The 16,192-nt window shown below is 35.9% G+C and overlaps 1 protein-coding gene across 1 annotated transcript in view; it reads right to left on the bottom strand.

Moving 5' to 3' along the window:
* Nucleotides 1-16,192, bottom strand: part of Sel1l2 (SEL1L2 adaptor subunit of SYVN1 ubiquitin ligase) — a 65,933-nt gene that overhangs the window by 34,465 nt on the left and 15,276 nt on the right. Inside the window, exons 4-8 of the mRNA XM_074072404.1 lie at nt 7,907-7,960; nt 7,096-7,155; nt 6,925-7,006; nt 5,229-5,383; nt 4,552-4,608 (exon numbers count right to left, since the gene is read on the bottom strand). Of these exons, the coding sequence (XP_073928505.1) occupies nt 4,552-4,608; nt 5,229-5,383; nt 6,925-7,006; nt 7,096-7,155; nt 7,907-7,960 (408 nt within the window). The remainder of the gene's footprint in view (nt 1-4,551; nt 4,609-5,228; nt 5,384-6,924; nt 7,007-7,095; nt 7,156-7,906; nt 7,961-16,192) is intronic.

Genomic DNA, 16,192 nt, shown 5'->3' with positions numbered 1-16,192 from the left:
AAAAAGTTTTATTCTAGGAAAATAGAATTTGAACTTTCAAAATACAAGACTATACTCCTCAGAAGTAAATAAAATGCCTGGATTTTCCTAAATGCTTCAATAACATGATACCATAAAGCTGAAAAGAAATTGAGGCTTTCTTACACTGTACTCCACTATCATGGCTTACTTGGCATTTCAATTCTCTATCATTTCTTTTTAAATTTACCTGTCTTAATGCTATTATTTCCATTGTATAAAATGTACTAAGTACTTTTGCAAGCTACTTTGATGAATATACATCTACCAATCTGTGTTCTTGCTCTCAAAGAGGTTTGATAAGATATCCATCCATCTATCCATTTATCCATTCATCTATCCATCTATACATCCTGCAAATATTTACTGAGCACCTATCATTATATTTCACTGATTCCAAGATGTACTTCTCTCCCTATCTCATTATAATCAGGATACTTCTTACTGTCAATGGCATCTATAATTTAAATTTATATTGGCAGTTTTTTTCTTTCTCAGTAGAACATAAAACAATGGTCTATATTATGAGTGGTAGTGTTTTAGGATGAGAGATAGCATGTCCCACGCATTATGTTAACTGAAGTTTCATTTTATTTTAACTCATGTCTCCCTCTTTTTTAAAAATGAGTATGATTTTTCACTGGCTCTAAGAAAATCCCAGTTTAATCAGTTTGTAGCATTTTCCCTAGAATGAAATGCCAAGAAAATGTATCATTCTGAAAACATTTGTGCACTTCTTTTATCCCAGGCTCTGTAAATCATCCTAAAAAAGGATGGCATTAGCTTTTTCTTTTTAATGGGTATTAGGGTAGATAAGCAGTTGCCTTTACAGTCGATATTATTCCTCTGCCAGATTTAAGGAAATTATGTTCTATCCACTTTAATAACATGTACCCAAATACCCTGCTTTCCTAATCCAATTCATTCTGAGCCTGTATATATTTAGAAATGCAAATGAAATTTAAATTTATGTGTACAAAAATTCAAGATAATGTGATTAAAAGTGCTATATACACTTCTCAATAATTAAAAATTTAGTCAGGAGAGAGTAAAAATGTTGCCTGTGGTGACAACTCATGAGAAAGATTAATTCAACTGGTGAGGAGAGGGAGGAAAAACTCAAGGTGCTATTTCCAGGTATTTTGATATTTAATTTGCAGGGCAGTAAACTGGGGCATCACATTTAGAAACAGACTTATAGTAATAATTTCTTTGGTGAACTGTAACAGCATACTGGCTCAAGTGGTGGTTTTCAGGTTGAGAAACAATATATAATGTTTAGGATGCTAGCATTCATTCATTCATTCAATAAATACGTAGTGGGAACTTTATCTGAATATAGGCACTATTCTGAATATAAGACTCATGGTCGTGAGTAAGACAGACAAGAGTATGCATTCCATTGTGGGGACACAGACAATAAAGATCGGTATAATTCAGGAAGTTATATGTGTTATGAGGAAATATACACAGTGTGGTAGCATATGTAAAAGAAGAATAGAGTTGATCAAAAACATCCTCTCTGAGGTGAGACTTGAAAGATCAGAAGCTGGATATGGAAAATGAACAGCAACAGTTTTTCAGAAACCAGGTTTATCCTTATCTTTGCTCTTCCCTGTGATCTCCCGCCTAGTTGACTCTGGTGCAGCTAAGCTATGGTAAATTGTAAAAATGACTACAAATCTCTGCCACTCTGCCTACTGAGAGAAGTCCACTTCCCAACACCTACAATGTTGGTGATCTGGTGAATTTCTTTGGCCAAAAGAATGTGGCAGAAGTGACTTTTGAGTTCTCCACTGAGCTCTCTAGAGACTTCTGCTCTTGTGTTTTTGGAACCTCTGATTGTCATATGAAAAGCTCCAGTCAGTTGGCTGGAGAATGAGACCACAGGAGAGAGGCCCCAATCATTCTAGCTGTCATAGATAAAGCCATTGTAAATCACAAAGCACTGACTAATGCTCCAGCTAACTGCAGATGCATGGGCAAACCTAGCTAAGCTTAACTGAGCCTGACCAAAATTGTTGACCTGCCAAAATCATGATTTAAAGAAGTGGGGCTTTTTTGTTTTGTTTTGTTTTTTGATGGGAGTAGGGTTTGAATTCAGGGTTTTGTACTTGCAAAGTAGGTCTCTACCACTTGAGCCACACCTCTAGTCCACTTTGCTCTGTTTTGTTTGGAAATGGGGTCTTGTGAACTATTTGCCCATGCTGGCCCCAAATTGCTGTCCTCTTGATCTGAGCATCTCAAGTAGCTCAGCTACAGGTGTGAGCTGCCAGCACCCAGCTAGTGTTTGTTATTCTAAGCCATTCAAGTTTGAAAGCGGTTAGCTATATAGACCAAGCTAACTGATACATAAGCTAACTAGTCTTAAAGTTTGGGATTTTTAAATGGACCCACCATGCAAGTTCAGGTTGATTAGGCTGAAGGAAGTAGAAAAGGACCAGTCAGAGCTTGCCTCAATGAGTACCTGAAACACTGGAATGGTTCTGGAATTAAACTTGCTTTCTTGGGAAATCTGGATGGGCAGCAGGAGGCCCAACCCACTATCAGAAAGTTAAATGTGAAGGAAACTGAGTGATCACATTCTTCCTTCTTCTTGCTTTGTAAGTGGTGAGACAGATTTGTATGGTGTGTGTGCGTGTGTGTGTGTGTGCGTGTGCGTGTGCGTGTGTAGGTAGGATACTTAAAAGGAAGTAAAGGAAAGAATACAGGTTTTGAATGCTGAAGCCCTGAGTTCAAATTTTGATTCCAATCTTATTTTTATTTACTTGAAGCTGTGAGCCTCGAAGCAACTTACTTCATCTCTACACCCTGAGCTTCTTGTTTGTAAAATGCATTTAATAAAACCTCTGTGAATGAGCTGCTGGAGAGTCTACCTGGGGTCCTGCTGATGCCCAGCTGTCTGGCTGCTGCTACTACAAACCTAGGATCCTTCAATGCTTCCCTGGACTTTCACTTCACCCTCACCCGAGGAGACTCCAGCTCCCCTTTGGTGTTCACAGTGACTGGGCTGACTAGAGTACATGGCTTTGGGGAGGGGGGTTATTGTACTGTACAAATATTAGTGTGTTATCCTTACAGTTGAGGTTTAGGTGCCTTAACACCCAAAGTCCTTGTCTATGAAAAATGAGGAACTCTTTCCAGTTCTGCATCCTACCATTAACATGAGAACCTTATTGCAGCCTAAAATCTGATATTTGAGTGATATGAATGCAGAATATCCCATCTAAGAAGCTAACACATTCCTTATGATTAGGTTTCCAAAACCCTGAAAACCTTCAATTGATCTGTTGTGGGTTGCATATGCTTATTTAAATTGCTACTTATTTTATCACATTTTATGAAATTAACTTTGATATTTACCTGTTGTTTACTGTACCTCATGTAAAATAGAATATATGGAACCAAAGACAGATTCATAAAATAACAATATAAGCCAGGCATGGTGGTTTACATCTGTAGTTCCAGCACATGGGAGGTAGAAGCAAGGAGGAACTCGAGTTTGAGGTCAGTCTGGCTTATATAGTGAGACCTTGTCTTAAAAACACAAAAGAAAAAAACCAAATCTTTTTGGGTTGGGAGCATGGCTGAAGTGGTAGAGGGGTCACCTAGCCAGTGCAAGGACCTGAGTTCAAACCCCAACACTGCCAAAAATAAACAAACAGATAAGGAAATAACAATATAAAGTGCAATGGGAAATAATAACATCACTTTTTTGTGTAACAACCATATAAAATAGTAGCTTTCATCAGTAAACCGTTGGGATTAGGTTGAAATAGAGTTTGTGTTCCTTTGAGACAATGAGCTGGTGGCTTCTGGAAAAGGACAGGAACTGAAAAATCATCTTTTAAAAAGAACTCCAGTGGTTTCTCCATATTTGGAGTGGTTATGACAAAACCACAACAAGAACTTATCCCAGGAATGGCATCTTGCTGAGGAGGATCCTGTGTAAGTTAAGTTTATTTACTCTTTTTTCTCCACTATAAATTTGAATCATTAAGTAATACTCTAATCTTACTGGGATAAGGTAAGGTTAAACAAAATGATTAACAGAAGGTTTGTAAATTTATAAAGATGCTTAATTTATTTTTAATTGTCCTAAGAGCAGTCTGCCCTCTGATCGAGGCAAATGGGGAAGCATTTGGTGATCAAGCTGCTCAGAAAGACCTCCCAGGTGGACTTTCTGCCCCTGGTCTTGGGGGGAGGGGAATTTTCTAGGTCTGCAGGTTGGGGGGTGTTCTCCTTGCCTAACCACAGCTCTACAGTGTACAGGTGGGAAGAAGCTGGGTTATGTTGGAGCATGTGTCTCCCTGCCCCAGCTACTCCTGAGAAGTCCCTCCCACAGGTAAGAAAACACTTCCCCTGGTGAGCCTCCTTCTTCCTTAGAAGTAGGCTGTAGGGAAGCACTTTCCCTATAGCAACTCCTCCTTTCCCCTGCTTCTCTTTCCTCCCCTCCCCCACACCCTCCTCACCCATCCCAGACGCTCCACTGTCCTTCCCATCCCACATGACTGAACTTTGAGAATGACTTACGTAGTAATCCTGATCTAGACCTTTCCTCCCAATTAAATGTAATTGTCCAAGAGATACCTAGGAATGATGAGGTTTGAAAATGATTTTAGTGCAATATTAATTTAAATAAAGAAAATGCTTACTTGGTGACTTTACTATAGCATGTTGATTCAGTTTGATGTAGTTGGCAAGTTTTGAAAGAAGCAGGGAAACATTCCATACGATGTCTTTTATTGGAAAATTGGTTGCTATTGGACATATGGCTTCCTTGATGGCAGGAAGCTGGCCAGCTGGCATACCAAGGGGCTTTAACTCATGGCTTGCAAAGGGCCCACAAATACTGTCACATTCCCAACTATAAAATACTTCTAGAACCTTGTAGCAGTACAGCTGTATTAAGACCAACATCGGATGGTGCTTTCTTTCTTTTAATTAAAACCCAGGTTTTTTAAAAATAAATTTTTGGGGAAGAAATGCCAAAATAAAAATCTTGCTGCTATTATAACAACTGGCTTTCCAATAAATAGGCAAAAGAAACTAAAAGTGACATGGGACAAGACAGGAGTAGGGCAAAGAGGAGAAAGTATCTTTTCCCTTTCCCATTCAAGGTGGGGCACTGTTAAAATCTCTCCAGACTCAGAACCAAGTCCCTTGTGATTTGCATGTTCTAAGAATTCAGTCTCTTCTGAATACATTACTTGTATCTGAACATCTCCTCTTTCTGCCAAAAATTTATAGTATTGGTATATGTCCCAATCCAAAATCTCGCTGTTAGAACTCAGATTTTCAGGTCTCTCAGTTAGTCTCACTTTTTCCACTGGAATACCTTCACTTTTCTCCAATTTGTTGGCAACTGTGAATAGAAACAAGGCAAAGAACAGCTAGAGAACACAGGCTGCAAGAGTAACAGTCAACTTAGGGGAAATGCTGTTCAGTCTATTCTGCTTAAATTGTGCAGAAATATAGTCTACTGACAGAAAGGGAAGATCCATGGGAAACAGAAATTGCTGATTCTTGTGTACTTGGTTCTCAAAAAAAGTGCAAGAAACCTAGTTATTCTTTGTAATCTACATAAATATTATCACATATATCAGACACTCCTGAATATGTTGGCCAAGGAGGCTCAAGGAAAGAGATTTTAGGAACAGGCAACTGATCTCCTCTATGCTGGCTTTTTCTGGAACTGACTACAATATAAGAATAATAACTGCTCCTTAGTTATTTCTTATGGTTAGTCTGAAAATAAATATAGAGATAAATATGCTTGAATATACCAAGCAAGGTATACAGTTTGAAATATTATATATAGTAATTTCAGTTTCGTTAAGCATATAAAATGATCTTATTATATATAGCAACACAAATTCAAAAATAGTTTATTGTCTTCTCTCAGATTCCAGTATTGCCAAAGATATATATGAATATATATTTAGATGTTACTAAGAATACCTTACAGTATTCACTTCTCGGAAGGCTGTTATTTAAAACTCTATCACATGATCTGTTTTAGTGATGTTTCAAGATGAAATGTTGCATAGAACTTTGTAAGTGATTCTAGGCAAGACTGGGGATGTGGCTCAACTGGTAGAATATCCCCAGTATCAGATAAACAAACAAAATCAAACAAACAAAGGACACAGATAAGCCTCATGCTATATTTTTTGCATACAAAGTATAAGGCAGTAGAATAATAATTATAATGATTTCTTAAATAGTTCTCAATTGCAGTGATAGATAACTCTTGCATTTTATTTCATTACTTTTAACAGTCTTTTGTTTTAAATGTTAGATTGAGGGGAACTGCTTAATAGTTACTTGTGCTACATTTAGATTCTCAGTTTGAGAAATGAATATCAGCCCGGTGCTGAGCCATCTGTAATCCTAGCTATTCAAGAGAAAGAAGAGGATCAGGAAGATGATGGCTCAAAGGCAGCCCTGGGCAATTAGTTCAAGAGACCCTATCTTGAAAAAAACCCATCACAAAAAAGGGCTGGCAAAGTGGCTCAAGCAGTAAGAGTGCCTGCCTACCAAGCATTCAAACTCCATGATGCCAAAACAACAACAATAACAAAAATCATAAATAAAACAAATTTTTGGAGATTTTTACTAACAAACATAAAAGACAAGAACAACTACTTAAATCTTTTTGAAAAATAACTTAAGGAAACTGAAACTCTACATTGTGTTAAATAAAAAATTTTATTTTAGCAGATATTAATAGCACTGAACTCTATTTTCATAAATTTATATCAAGTAGCATTTTTTTAAAAATTGCTTGCCAAGTCTGTTTTTTTGTGGTGCTGGGGATCAACCTCAGGGTTTTACACATACACACTGGACTATACCCCAGCCTCAAGTCTGTTTACCTTATAACAAATGATGAGGATTACTCACTGTAATCTGCCACTTTCTTGTAATGAGTTAGGGCTACTTCACAATTCTGTAGAACATTGATTCCTGACAAATATCTGTATCCCTAAAACACAAGCATATATATTCTTAAGATACAGATAATGGCATATTTATATACATCTACTTTGGCTCAAGAATATTTAATTTACAAACCAAAATCATCTGGGACATCATGCTTCCTCCAGCACTTCCAAAGGTATAGTATATAAGTGCCTAAAATTAAAAAAATTGTATTGGTTATCCATATTTGAAACTCAAACCAACCATTGCCTGGTTTTTTTGTTTGTTTGTTTGTTTTGTTTTTATTTTGGTAGTACTGGGGCTTGAACTCAGGGCCTTGTGCTTGCTAGGGAGGTGCTCTACCACTTGAGCCACTCCACCAGCACCAACCCAACAATTGCTTTTTTACTCTGACCCCATCAATGAACCTTGAGCTACTCCAAAATAAATTCCAAATTTCATTCTGTTAAGTGACTGTCATTTTTTGGGGAGTTAGCAGGTGTGGCATCTGTGATAAGAGCAATGTATATGATATATCATTTCATTTCATCATAATAAAACCCCTATAAAGTAGGTATTACCTGTTTTAATAAAGAACATAAAATATGAGATTTTTAAGAAACTTGTGGTAGGAGAATGTTAAATTTCTCTGTTGAGTGAGTGCTTTAAAATACCACAGTACAGTGAGCCTCTTTACTTAAAAGACTAGATTCTGCCCAGGTACACACCTGTACCTGGTACACACCAATAATCCCAGCACTTGGGAGCTGAGGCAAGAGGATCATAAATCTAGAGGCAGCCTGGACTACATAGTGAGTTCAAGGACAGCCAGGTCTACATAGTGGGACCCTGTCTCAAAAGAAAAACAATAATGATACCACCAAAATAAGAATACATTTTATTCAATGACCTTTTTAAGGAAATCAGTTTAGTTCAAAAGCAAAAAAGATAGAACTGACTTTACCTTGGCTTGATTATATTCCATTCCTATTCCATAGGAAGACAAAAATCCTAATGCCTAAAGTGCAAAAGAAAATATGAAACTAAATAAATCAATTTACCTCACAATTCTTATTTATATTGATAAGGAAAATTTTAAATGTCTGGCTCCATAATAATTTATATCATTAATTTATTACTTATGCCCTATAACAAAGAGCTGTTGTTAAGACTGTGAGAATTTGGGAAAGGTCACAATTGTGGAAGGATTATATAATATATGTGAATATAAGCAAATTCTTACTGCACTGTAGAATGAATAATAATAATAGGACATTATAAACCAGTAGTCACTATGTGTTTTTCATTCTTGGAAGTAAAAGGTTTTCCTTGATATCTTAAAAAATTGAATTTTTATTCATATTTTAAAAATAAAATGGAATTGATGCAAAAATATTCAAGCAGTAAGAAATATATTGAATAAAAAGAGAAAGATGGCAGAATAGGAAGTCCCAGACTGCATCCCCCTACAGAGACACAAAATGTGATCCAGAAAGCTTTTATAAGATCTCCAGAAACCAATTAAGTTGTGAAGGGTGAAATACCAAGCCAAAAACAGGGCTATAAATGTCTAAGTAGATGCCTTACCACTACGATGTTTTGACCTATGATTTTTTTCAGCTTTGCGATAGTTTGAAAGCATTATGTATTCACTGGAAACTAAGCTTCAAATCTTGAATTTTGATCTTTTCCTGGGCTGGGGATAAGGGATAGATAAAATACTCTCTCAGGATACAGGGCAGCAGCAGCAAACTATAGCTCCCAGTCAGCCAACCTGATCACAAGGATGAGCCACCAGCACTCTCCAGTGTCCTGTGTTGCTACCCTATGATGTTTAGCATCATAGTTCAGGGGATGTTACTAAATGCATTTTGACTTCAGATATTTTTAACTTTTGAAGGGTTTATTAGGACATAATATCTCTCAAATTCATTTCTTCAAGCACCCTTTTACTGTGAGCTATTCTCAATTCTTGTCTGGACTATGGCAGTCACCTCTAGACTTGTTGCCCTCCTGTCCGTTCTACACCTGTTCGGTATTATACCTCTTATCTACCATTATTAAGCCCACATTTACATTTTTCATCTGGTTCACAAAAACCTCCATGAAAGACTTTGTTGAATGTCAAAATTCAATATAAATCAAACTCTGATCATTCAATCACCTCAAAAAACAAGTAATTTCTTGAAGTTTTATTACAATTTTAAGGGCAAATTTCTCTCTCTCTCTCTCTCATTGGAAATTGAACTTAGAGCCTTGAGTTTGCTGGAGTGCTCTACCACTTGAGCCATACCTCCAAGTCCATTTGCTTTTTAGTTTTTATTTTTCAGGTAGGGTCTCCTATTAACTTTGCCCAGGCTAGCCTCAACTGGCAATCCTCCTACCTTTGCTCCTTGTGTAGCTGAGATTATAGGCCTGCTGGGATTACAGGCTGGCACCACCACACTCAGCCTATATTACTTTTTAAATTAGGAAACTGACTGCAGAGTTTCCCAAAAGCATAATACCTCTACCCTGTGGCTTATAAGTATAATTTGTGTCACTTTATAATCTATACATTGAAAACTTAAAAAAAATCTATGATTCTGCAAGCTCCTCTTTAGTCTTAAAGGTTCCCTTTTATGAAAAGTTAACCATAAAGGTTATTACTGCAAATGGATGGCATCTGCAATCCTGGTACTCATCTAACCCTTGTAATGTCTATTTAAAATGGCTAAATTGGCTCTTTTTAAGGTTGTCTTTAGTCAATTTTAGATTTTTTGGTTGTTCTTGCAACTCCTGGCAATTTTTTATTCTGCCCAATTTAGAATCTGGTTCAGTGAATCAGAAACTTTGACAATAAACAAATATATTGACCTTCATATAAAAAAACAAAGGTACCATTCTGTTCAGTTGAGCTTATATTTTAAGACACTTTCACCAACAGCATGTGTCATTTTGCACAGAGCCTACCACTTATTGGTTTGATCCTCCTGGAAAAATGTGAGCTCATGAAGTTGTGAAAATGATTGTGTGGGAATTAAATTCCCATTCTGTGACTGGGGAGGGGAGTGTTTCTGTATAAAGCTCAGTCTAAAAAGTGAAGACTGAAATCACTTTACCAGCCTTGAATAACCAAAGGTTATGGCTTCTTTCTCTTTAGCACAAAAATAACAATGAGTGACTTTGATTAGTTCTCTGGAGGGTGCAATTTTTACTTTATTTTTATTCCTTTATTTTGTTTAGGGCATGCCAGGGAACTAAAGGAAGCAAAAAGATGTTATGGGCTGCTATGTAGTAAAATATGCTGGTCACTGTCAGCACTGTTCCTTTCCTTTCACTTGGGCATGGGCATCTCAGAACTTGCTTTTCAGTATTCAGTCCTTTTCTGAGAATAGGGTGAGATAAAATGAGATGGATTATAGAATGATTAAATCTTCATCCAGTAAAAAGAGAAAAGCTATGAATTGAGAGAAAAGCTACATAACAGTGATGACATTGATGACACTGTCTGTGGTTTTTGAAGGTCAAGTTCTGCAAATTGGATTGTTTATAAGACCTGATTCTGCACTCAACCATTATGCTGTGATTTTTAAAGAAAGTGTTATAGTATCTGGGATTTGAATGGAAAGAGTTAAGTGAAAACAATATTTTGTTGTACTTTGAGGTAAGTTATTCAGGTTCTATAATAATAATTTAATAAATATTATTTATAATATTTAATTATTTTATTATTAATTTATAATAAAATTAATGTTTATAATTATTTTATATTATTAATATTATTTTTATAACATTTATAATTAAATAATTAAATATCCTTTTACTCTTTCTGTAAGAAATTATTAAGGGAGAAAAAAAGACTAAGCAATTTTCCTTTAATTATTGTATGAGGCTTGAAGCACCTGCAGTCACTACTTTTAGCTCAAACCATGAATGAACTCTATCTAGTGAGTAACTCAGATACTGTCTGTATGCTTAATAAGAAAAGAACATTAACATCAAGAAGAAATGCCCTGCACCATATAATCCTAGAATTATCAAAGTGATTATTAGGTTGATACTAAAAATGATTTTTCAGTAGTAACATAGTGCTAATAACTATAGTCCTTCCATGAAACACTTCAATAATTCAAATTCAAAAGAAATGAAAAATATGTGGAAACTTTGCCATTGAAATAAAATTATTCTATAATCACAATGGCAAAACATGCAGACACTCATTTATTTATCCTTTATATATCAATTATGGTTATTTTCATAAGATAGAATGGATTTTCTTATCTTTAGTAACTGTATAACTAAAGAAGTATACACATCTAAGTTAAATAACTTTTTATAGCAAAGGTAATACATAATCATGAATAGAAAGAAAATTTATAGGAAAAACCCCAGAGAAGTATTTTTAAAAAGAAAAGAATAGCCACAAATAGTGCTGTCCTTAGAGATCACCACCACTGATTTAAATTTTAAGGCTTATACAATGTGAATGATATATTTCTTGATTCTTTTTTTTTTTTTTTTTTTTCATTTTTCTTTTATTATTCATATGTGCATACAAGGCTTGGTTCATTTCTCCCCCCTGCCCCCACCCCCTCCCTTACCACCCACTCCGCCCCCTCCCGCTCCCCCCCTCAATACCCAGCAGAAACTATTTTGCCCTTATCTCTAATTTTGTTGTAGAGAGAGTATAAGCAATAATAGGAAGGAACAAGGGGTTTTGCTGGTTGAGATAAGAAAATGAGGTTTAATCCTACTTTCCCATTTGGAAAAGTAAAAGACAAATTTTCCACTGAGAACAGTTCATCAATATCAAGAAAAGACTGAGTTTTTCTAATAATTTCTGCCTTTTAAATGAGAATCAGAGAAATAAAAATGTTATAACTAACCTATCCCTCCAGTCTGATAAAACACAGTATCTTACAGAGTATCTCCTAGGATATGACTATTTGAAATTTCCTCAGTTTCTACCATTTTCAGTGAAGATACTCTATTAATACTTCTTATTTGGAAGATTCAGATGCTTTGAAAATCAACTCAGTGGGTTGTCTTCATGATCTTAATTAATCTTATTGCCTTTCATAGCATTTCCTTTGGTTTGTTTGGATTTTTGCTAGGTGAATCATTCAAGGTGCATGAAAAGAAATAATTATGCTTCTTCTCCTCCATCTAGTTTTCCTTTATACAAAAGTCTGAAATTGAATTTCCCCCATGCCCTCAATGCCACTTTATAATGTGAATTGTTATCTTTTTTTTTGTTTTTCTTTGTTAATTTATGTCTCTGCTAGATCTTGAATACCCAGGATACTCTATCATATTTTAGTATTTTGGACTTTTTTTCCCTTCCCCCTTCCCATGGTAGGTATCCTCTTTCTTTGTCTCTATCGTTCTGATATTTTGTCATTATCATTCTGTTACATTTCTAACATCTTTAGCCACATTTCTGTTGTGACACTGTCCTCACAATTTCCAGAAATATTTTCCGCAGTGCAGGTAGGATCCCTGTATCAGGCTTGTACAAATAACAGGAGAAGAAAGTCGTCACTTTGCTGGCCCTATTAGAGAGCTGAAATCAGTATGGCCTATGGTTAGCCTGGTCCCAGCAATCAGCCTGTGAACTAAGCATTGTTCATGGTATGAAACCTTTTCAACTAGCTATTTTTTACACAAGAAAATAAGTCAATTGCAAGGACTTGCTACTGGAAACAGATTTTCCTATAGTAATGACTGGGATGATAATTAAAGAATTGAATCTAGTTATAGTGCTGAAGCAGGGCCCTGGAGGATGTTAACACTGTTTGCTAGGTTATGGGGAATTTGAGGTGAAGGGAGTCTGAATGAAGAATAAAGGTGACCAGGATATCAGGGAGAGCAAAAGAGCAGAGTGGGCAAAAGATTTTAACTAACCAATATTGTAACATTTCAGTATTCAATAAATAGCATGGCCAACTTTTGCACAGCAAGTCACTGTCAGCCTTTTGGGGTGCAAGTTTGTTCTCACCCACATTCTGTTTTCTAATCCTCTTTCAGACTAAACACACATATACTAGACTCCATTGTACAGATGAGGAAAATGACACTCAAAAAGGATAAATTAGTCTGGTATGGTGGTACACACCTGTGATTCCACCTATTTGGGAGGCATAGGTAGGAGGATCAAGGTCCGAGGCTGGCCCCAGGAAAAAACAGGATACCCTATCCTAAAAATAACTAAAGCATAAAAGGGATGGAGTTGTGGCCCAAGTGTTTGAGCACCTACCCAGTAAGCACAAGGCCCTGTTTCAAATTCCAGTGCAGAGCTGAGATGTAAAGCACAGATGAATGACCCCAAAGACAAAGTTGTTGAGACTAAAACTGTTACACAACAGTATTCATTAATGTTCTTTAACATTTGCCAAGGGCTCTTGCAGATACTACATAGTTTTTATAGCAATCTTGTGAATTGTGGACATTATTATATTATCAATCTTTGTGAGTTTGGGAAATCTGAGGTTTGGAAAAGTGGATGAACAAAAGATGGAGGAGCTATTAGTCTGTAGAGACTGGAGTCAGATGATCAACCTTCTGATTTGGGAACTCCTGTTCTACTACTTCACCCTGCTACCCTGAAGCCTATAAATACATTTCCTAGAACACTGTCACAATACCTGCTTTTCTTTAAAAAGATGGCCATTACAACAAATGGCCAGCATTGTATATTTAGAGCTGTTCTTTCTGCCATTAGTTTAGCAATCAGCCAATCATTTTTCCATCTGATCCTCCTTAAAGCCAATGGCAAGCAATTGCATAAAAGGGTGGTCTATGGATATGGCATAAACACTAACCAGATGTAACTGACTACAGGTAGCCACATTAACTACAGTGACTAACTAGATGCAATAAACACATGAACTAGAGTGAAACTTTGATATCACCTCTAATCCATGTATCTTTTGTGCCATTTATGTTGTTTGAATTTCTTTCCAGGGAGTAATATTTTCACTTTGTGTCAAATGCTTTGTTTAAATCCAGACAAGTAACATCTTTAGTATTGTCTTTACCCAATACTCTGGACTGAGTATAAATGTGACTTCTTTGAAGCTTTCTCTACCTGCTCCAAGCAGAACTAAACAGTCTCTTCTATGCCCATCTTACTGTGTATTTGCCTTAACTGTAGTCTCTCTAAATTGTGCTGTAATTATTTGGTTTTAGTTCAGATTGACCCAGAAGGATTTTTAATTTTTCTCCCCATAAAGTACATTGTGTTTGGCACATAGTGGTATACAAGAACAATTGTTGATTTAATTAGTTAATTTATACACTTGCTAAAAAATAAAATACATGTTCACTAGTTTGGAAAAGAATTAGATGATACCATCTTTAATGGTAATAATAATAGTAATGGTAACATTTGGTTTGTCTTGGAACTGTATATTTTTGATTAACCAAATATGGGGAATAAAGGTTTAACAATTCTCATATATTATTATAACATTTACATATCTGCTTATTGAATCATTTTATATGTAATTCAAGAGAAATTCCTTGGAGTAAATATAGTATTCAACCATATAAATTAAAATTGTATCTCTCTTTAAAATGATGATGTTGATCTACATATATTTACATGAAAAGACAACTATGATATATTTTTAAGTGAATAAAGAGCAGGTAAGGGTACAGCAAGCATGATTCTCACTAAAAATAACTCTAGTAGTCATAAGGAAAATTCTAGAAGAATAATAGGGGAAGCAGTAGTATTTATATCTTCCTGTCTAACTGAAATTTTATATCCTTTTCAACCCCCCTTTCTCTTTTTTTTAAATAATGAATAATCACAATGTTCCAGATACAGAACTGAATGGCTTCACACAATATGCCTCCTTACTGTAACTCCATTAAGTCATTCATGATTAACTAATTAATAACCTATTCAACTTATCTTTCTTGTTCCATACACTGTTCTAAATATTAGCTATACACCAAAAAACCAGACACAGTACCCAAGGTTTTATCATTATCCTAACTCTACAGATGAAGATTAGAGAGGCTTCCCCACCCATTAGCAGTTTTCTGGACCAACTTCTTCTGGTTCAACTAAACATACAGACTCCCAGGAGTCTCATAGCCTACATTTGCTACCAGCCTAATTGCAGCACAGAAACCCACAGTATGCCAGCAGGGCAAACCCAGGCTTTCCTTTGTGTGGGGGTTCCTTGTAGCAGTCCCTAAATCCTCTAGGAGCCAGCCTCTCTGATCACTCAGAAGATGACTCAGATGCAAGGAGGTGAGATACACACTGATGGATGTGAAGGCCACCCTGATGCAAAAGCCTCATTCCCATCCAGAACACACAGTGTTCCCGTGGGAAGTTCTCCCACCAATGGGTTTTATAATTCATCATAGTTTCTCCCACTCCAAAGGCAGTTTTTCAATGAGAAGTCATTTCTGTCATAAGCAATGCTAGTTAAAAACAAAGCTAGTATTTTATTTCTATCAGATTACCTGGGGAACAGAACTAGAGTGTGAAGCAAATGTCAAATTCTCATGTAGAAGATGGGAAAAGGATTTTGTTAAATAGATTACCCAATATGCAAGGGTCACAGTGGATTCAAATTTAGGTTTGCCTGACTCCAAAGCCTAGTTTTTGCACTTTATTGGATGGAAAATTTTAAGATAATTTTATTTCTTCTTCATAATTTTCTGAATTCTCAGATTTTTTGGTACTGAGTATGAATTTCTTTTTTACTCAGAAAAAAATATTTCATTAAAATATTTTTATGACTATCACAGCATGAAAACATGCTTTTGCTATACATTGAGTGAAAATAACCAGAAACAAATGGCATATGCACTTGTACTGTAATTGGGATGATATAAAAAGACAGATACACAGAGAAATAAGCCAAGCGAAAGTACATAGCAGTCCTCACAGTAAAGTAAGCTTGTTGGCTTCTCAAGGTCCAGATTTTCTATGAAATAATCATCCTTGGAGTAAAATAAACTTAAAATAGGAAAGGAAAGAAACTCATCTTACAAAATACTTGAAATGTAAAAGTCAGCCAAATATGACACTCTAAGATAATAGTCTTAGGTTCATTTTTCTCTAGAGTGCATTCATTTGGTAAAGATGAATACATTCTATATAAAATTTAACTCTGTTAGGGGTTCAAATCATCTCAGAACATACACATGGTTATGAAAGACAGGAAGGTGGATTACAGAGCTGTTCTGTTCTGTTTCTGAAAGTCACCCATGGAGCTAGAACAATTTTCCCGGGGCTCCTGCTGCG

This window comes from Castor canadensis, chromosome 5 (genome assembly GCF_047511655.1).
Source record: "Castor canadensis chromosome 5, mCasCan1.hap1v2, whole genome shotgun sequence".
Classification (NCBI taxonomy): domain Eukaryota; kingdom Metazoa; phylum Chordata; class Mammalia; order Rodentia; family Castoridae; genus Castor; species Castor canadensis.
Note: the sequence above shows the minus strand (reverse complement) of the source record. Positions and strands in the feature narration are given on the sequence as shown.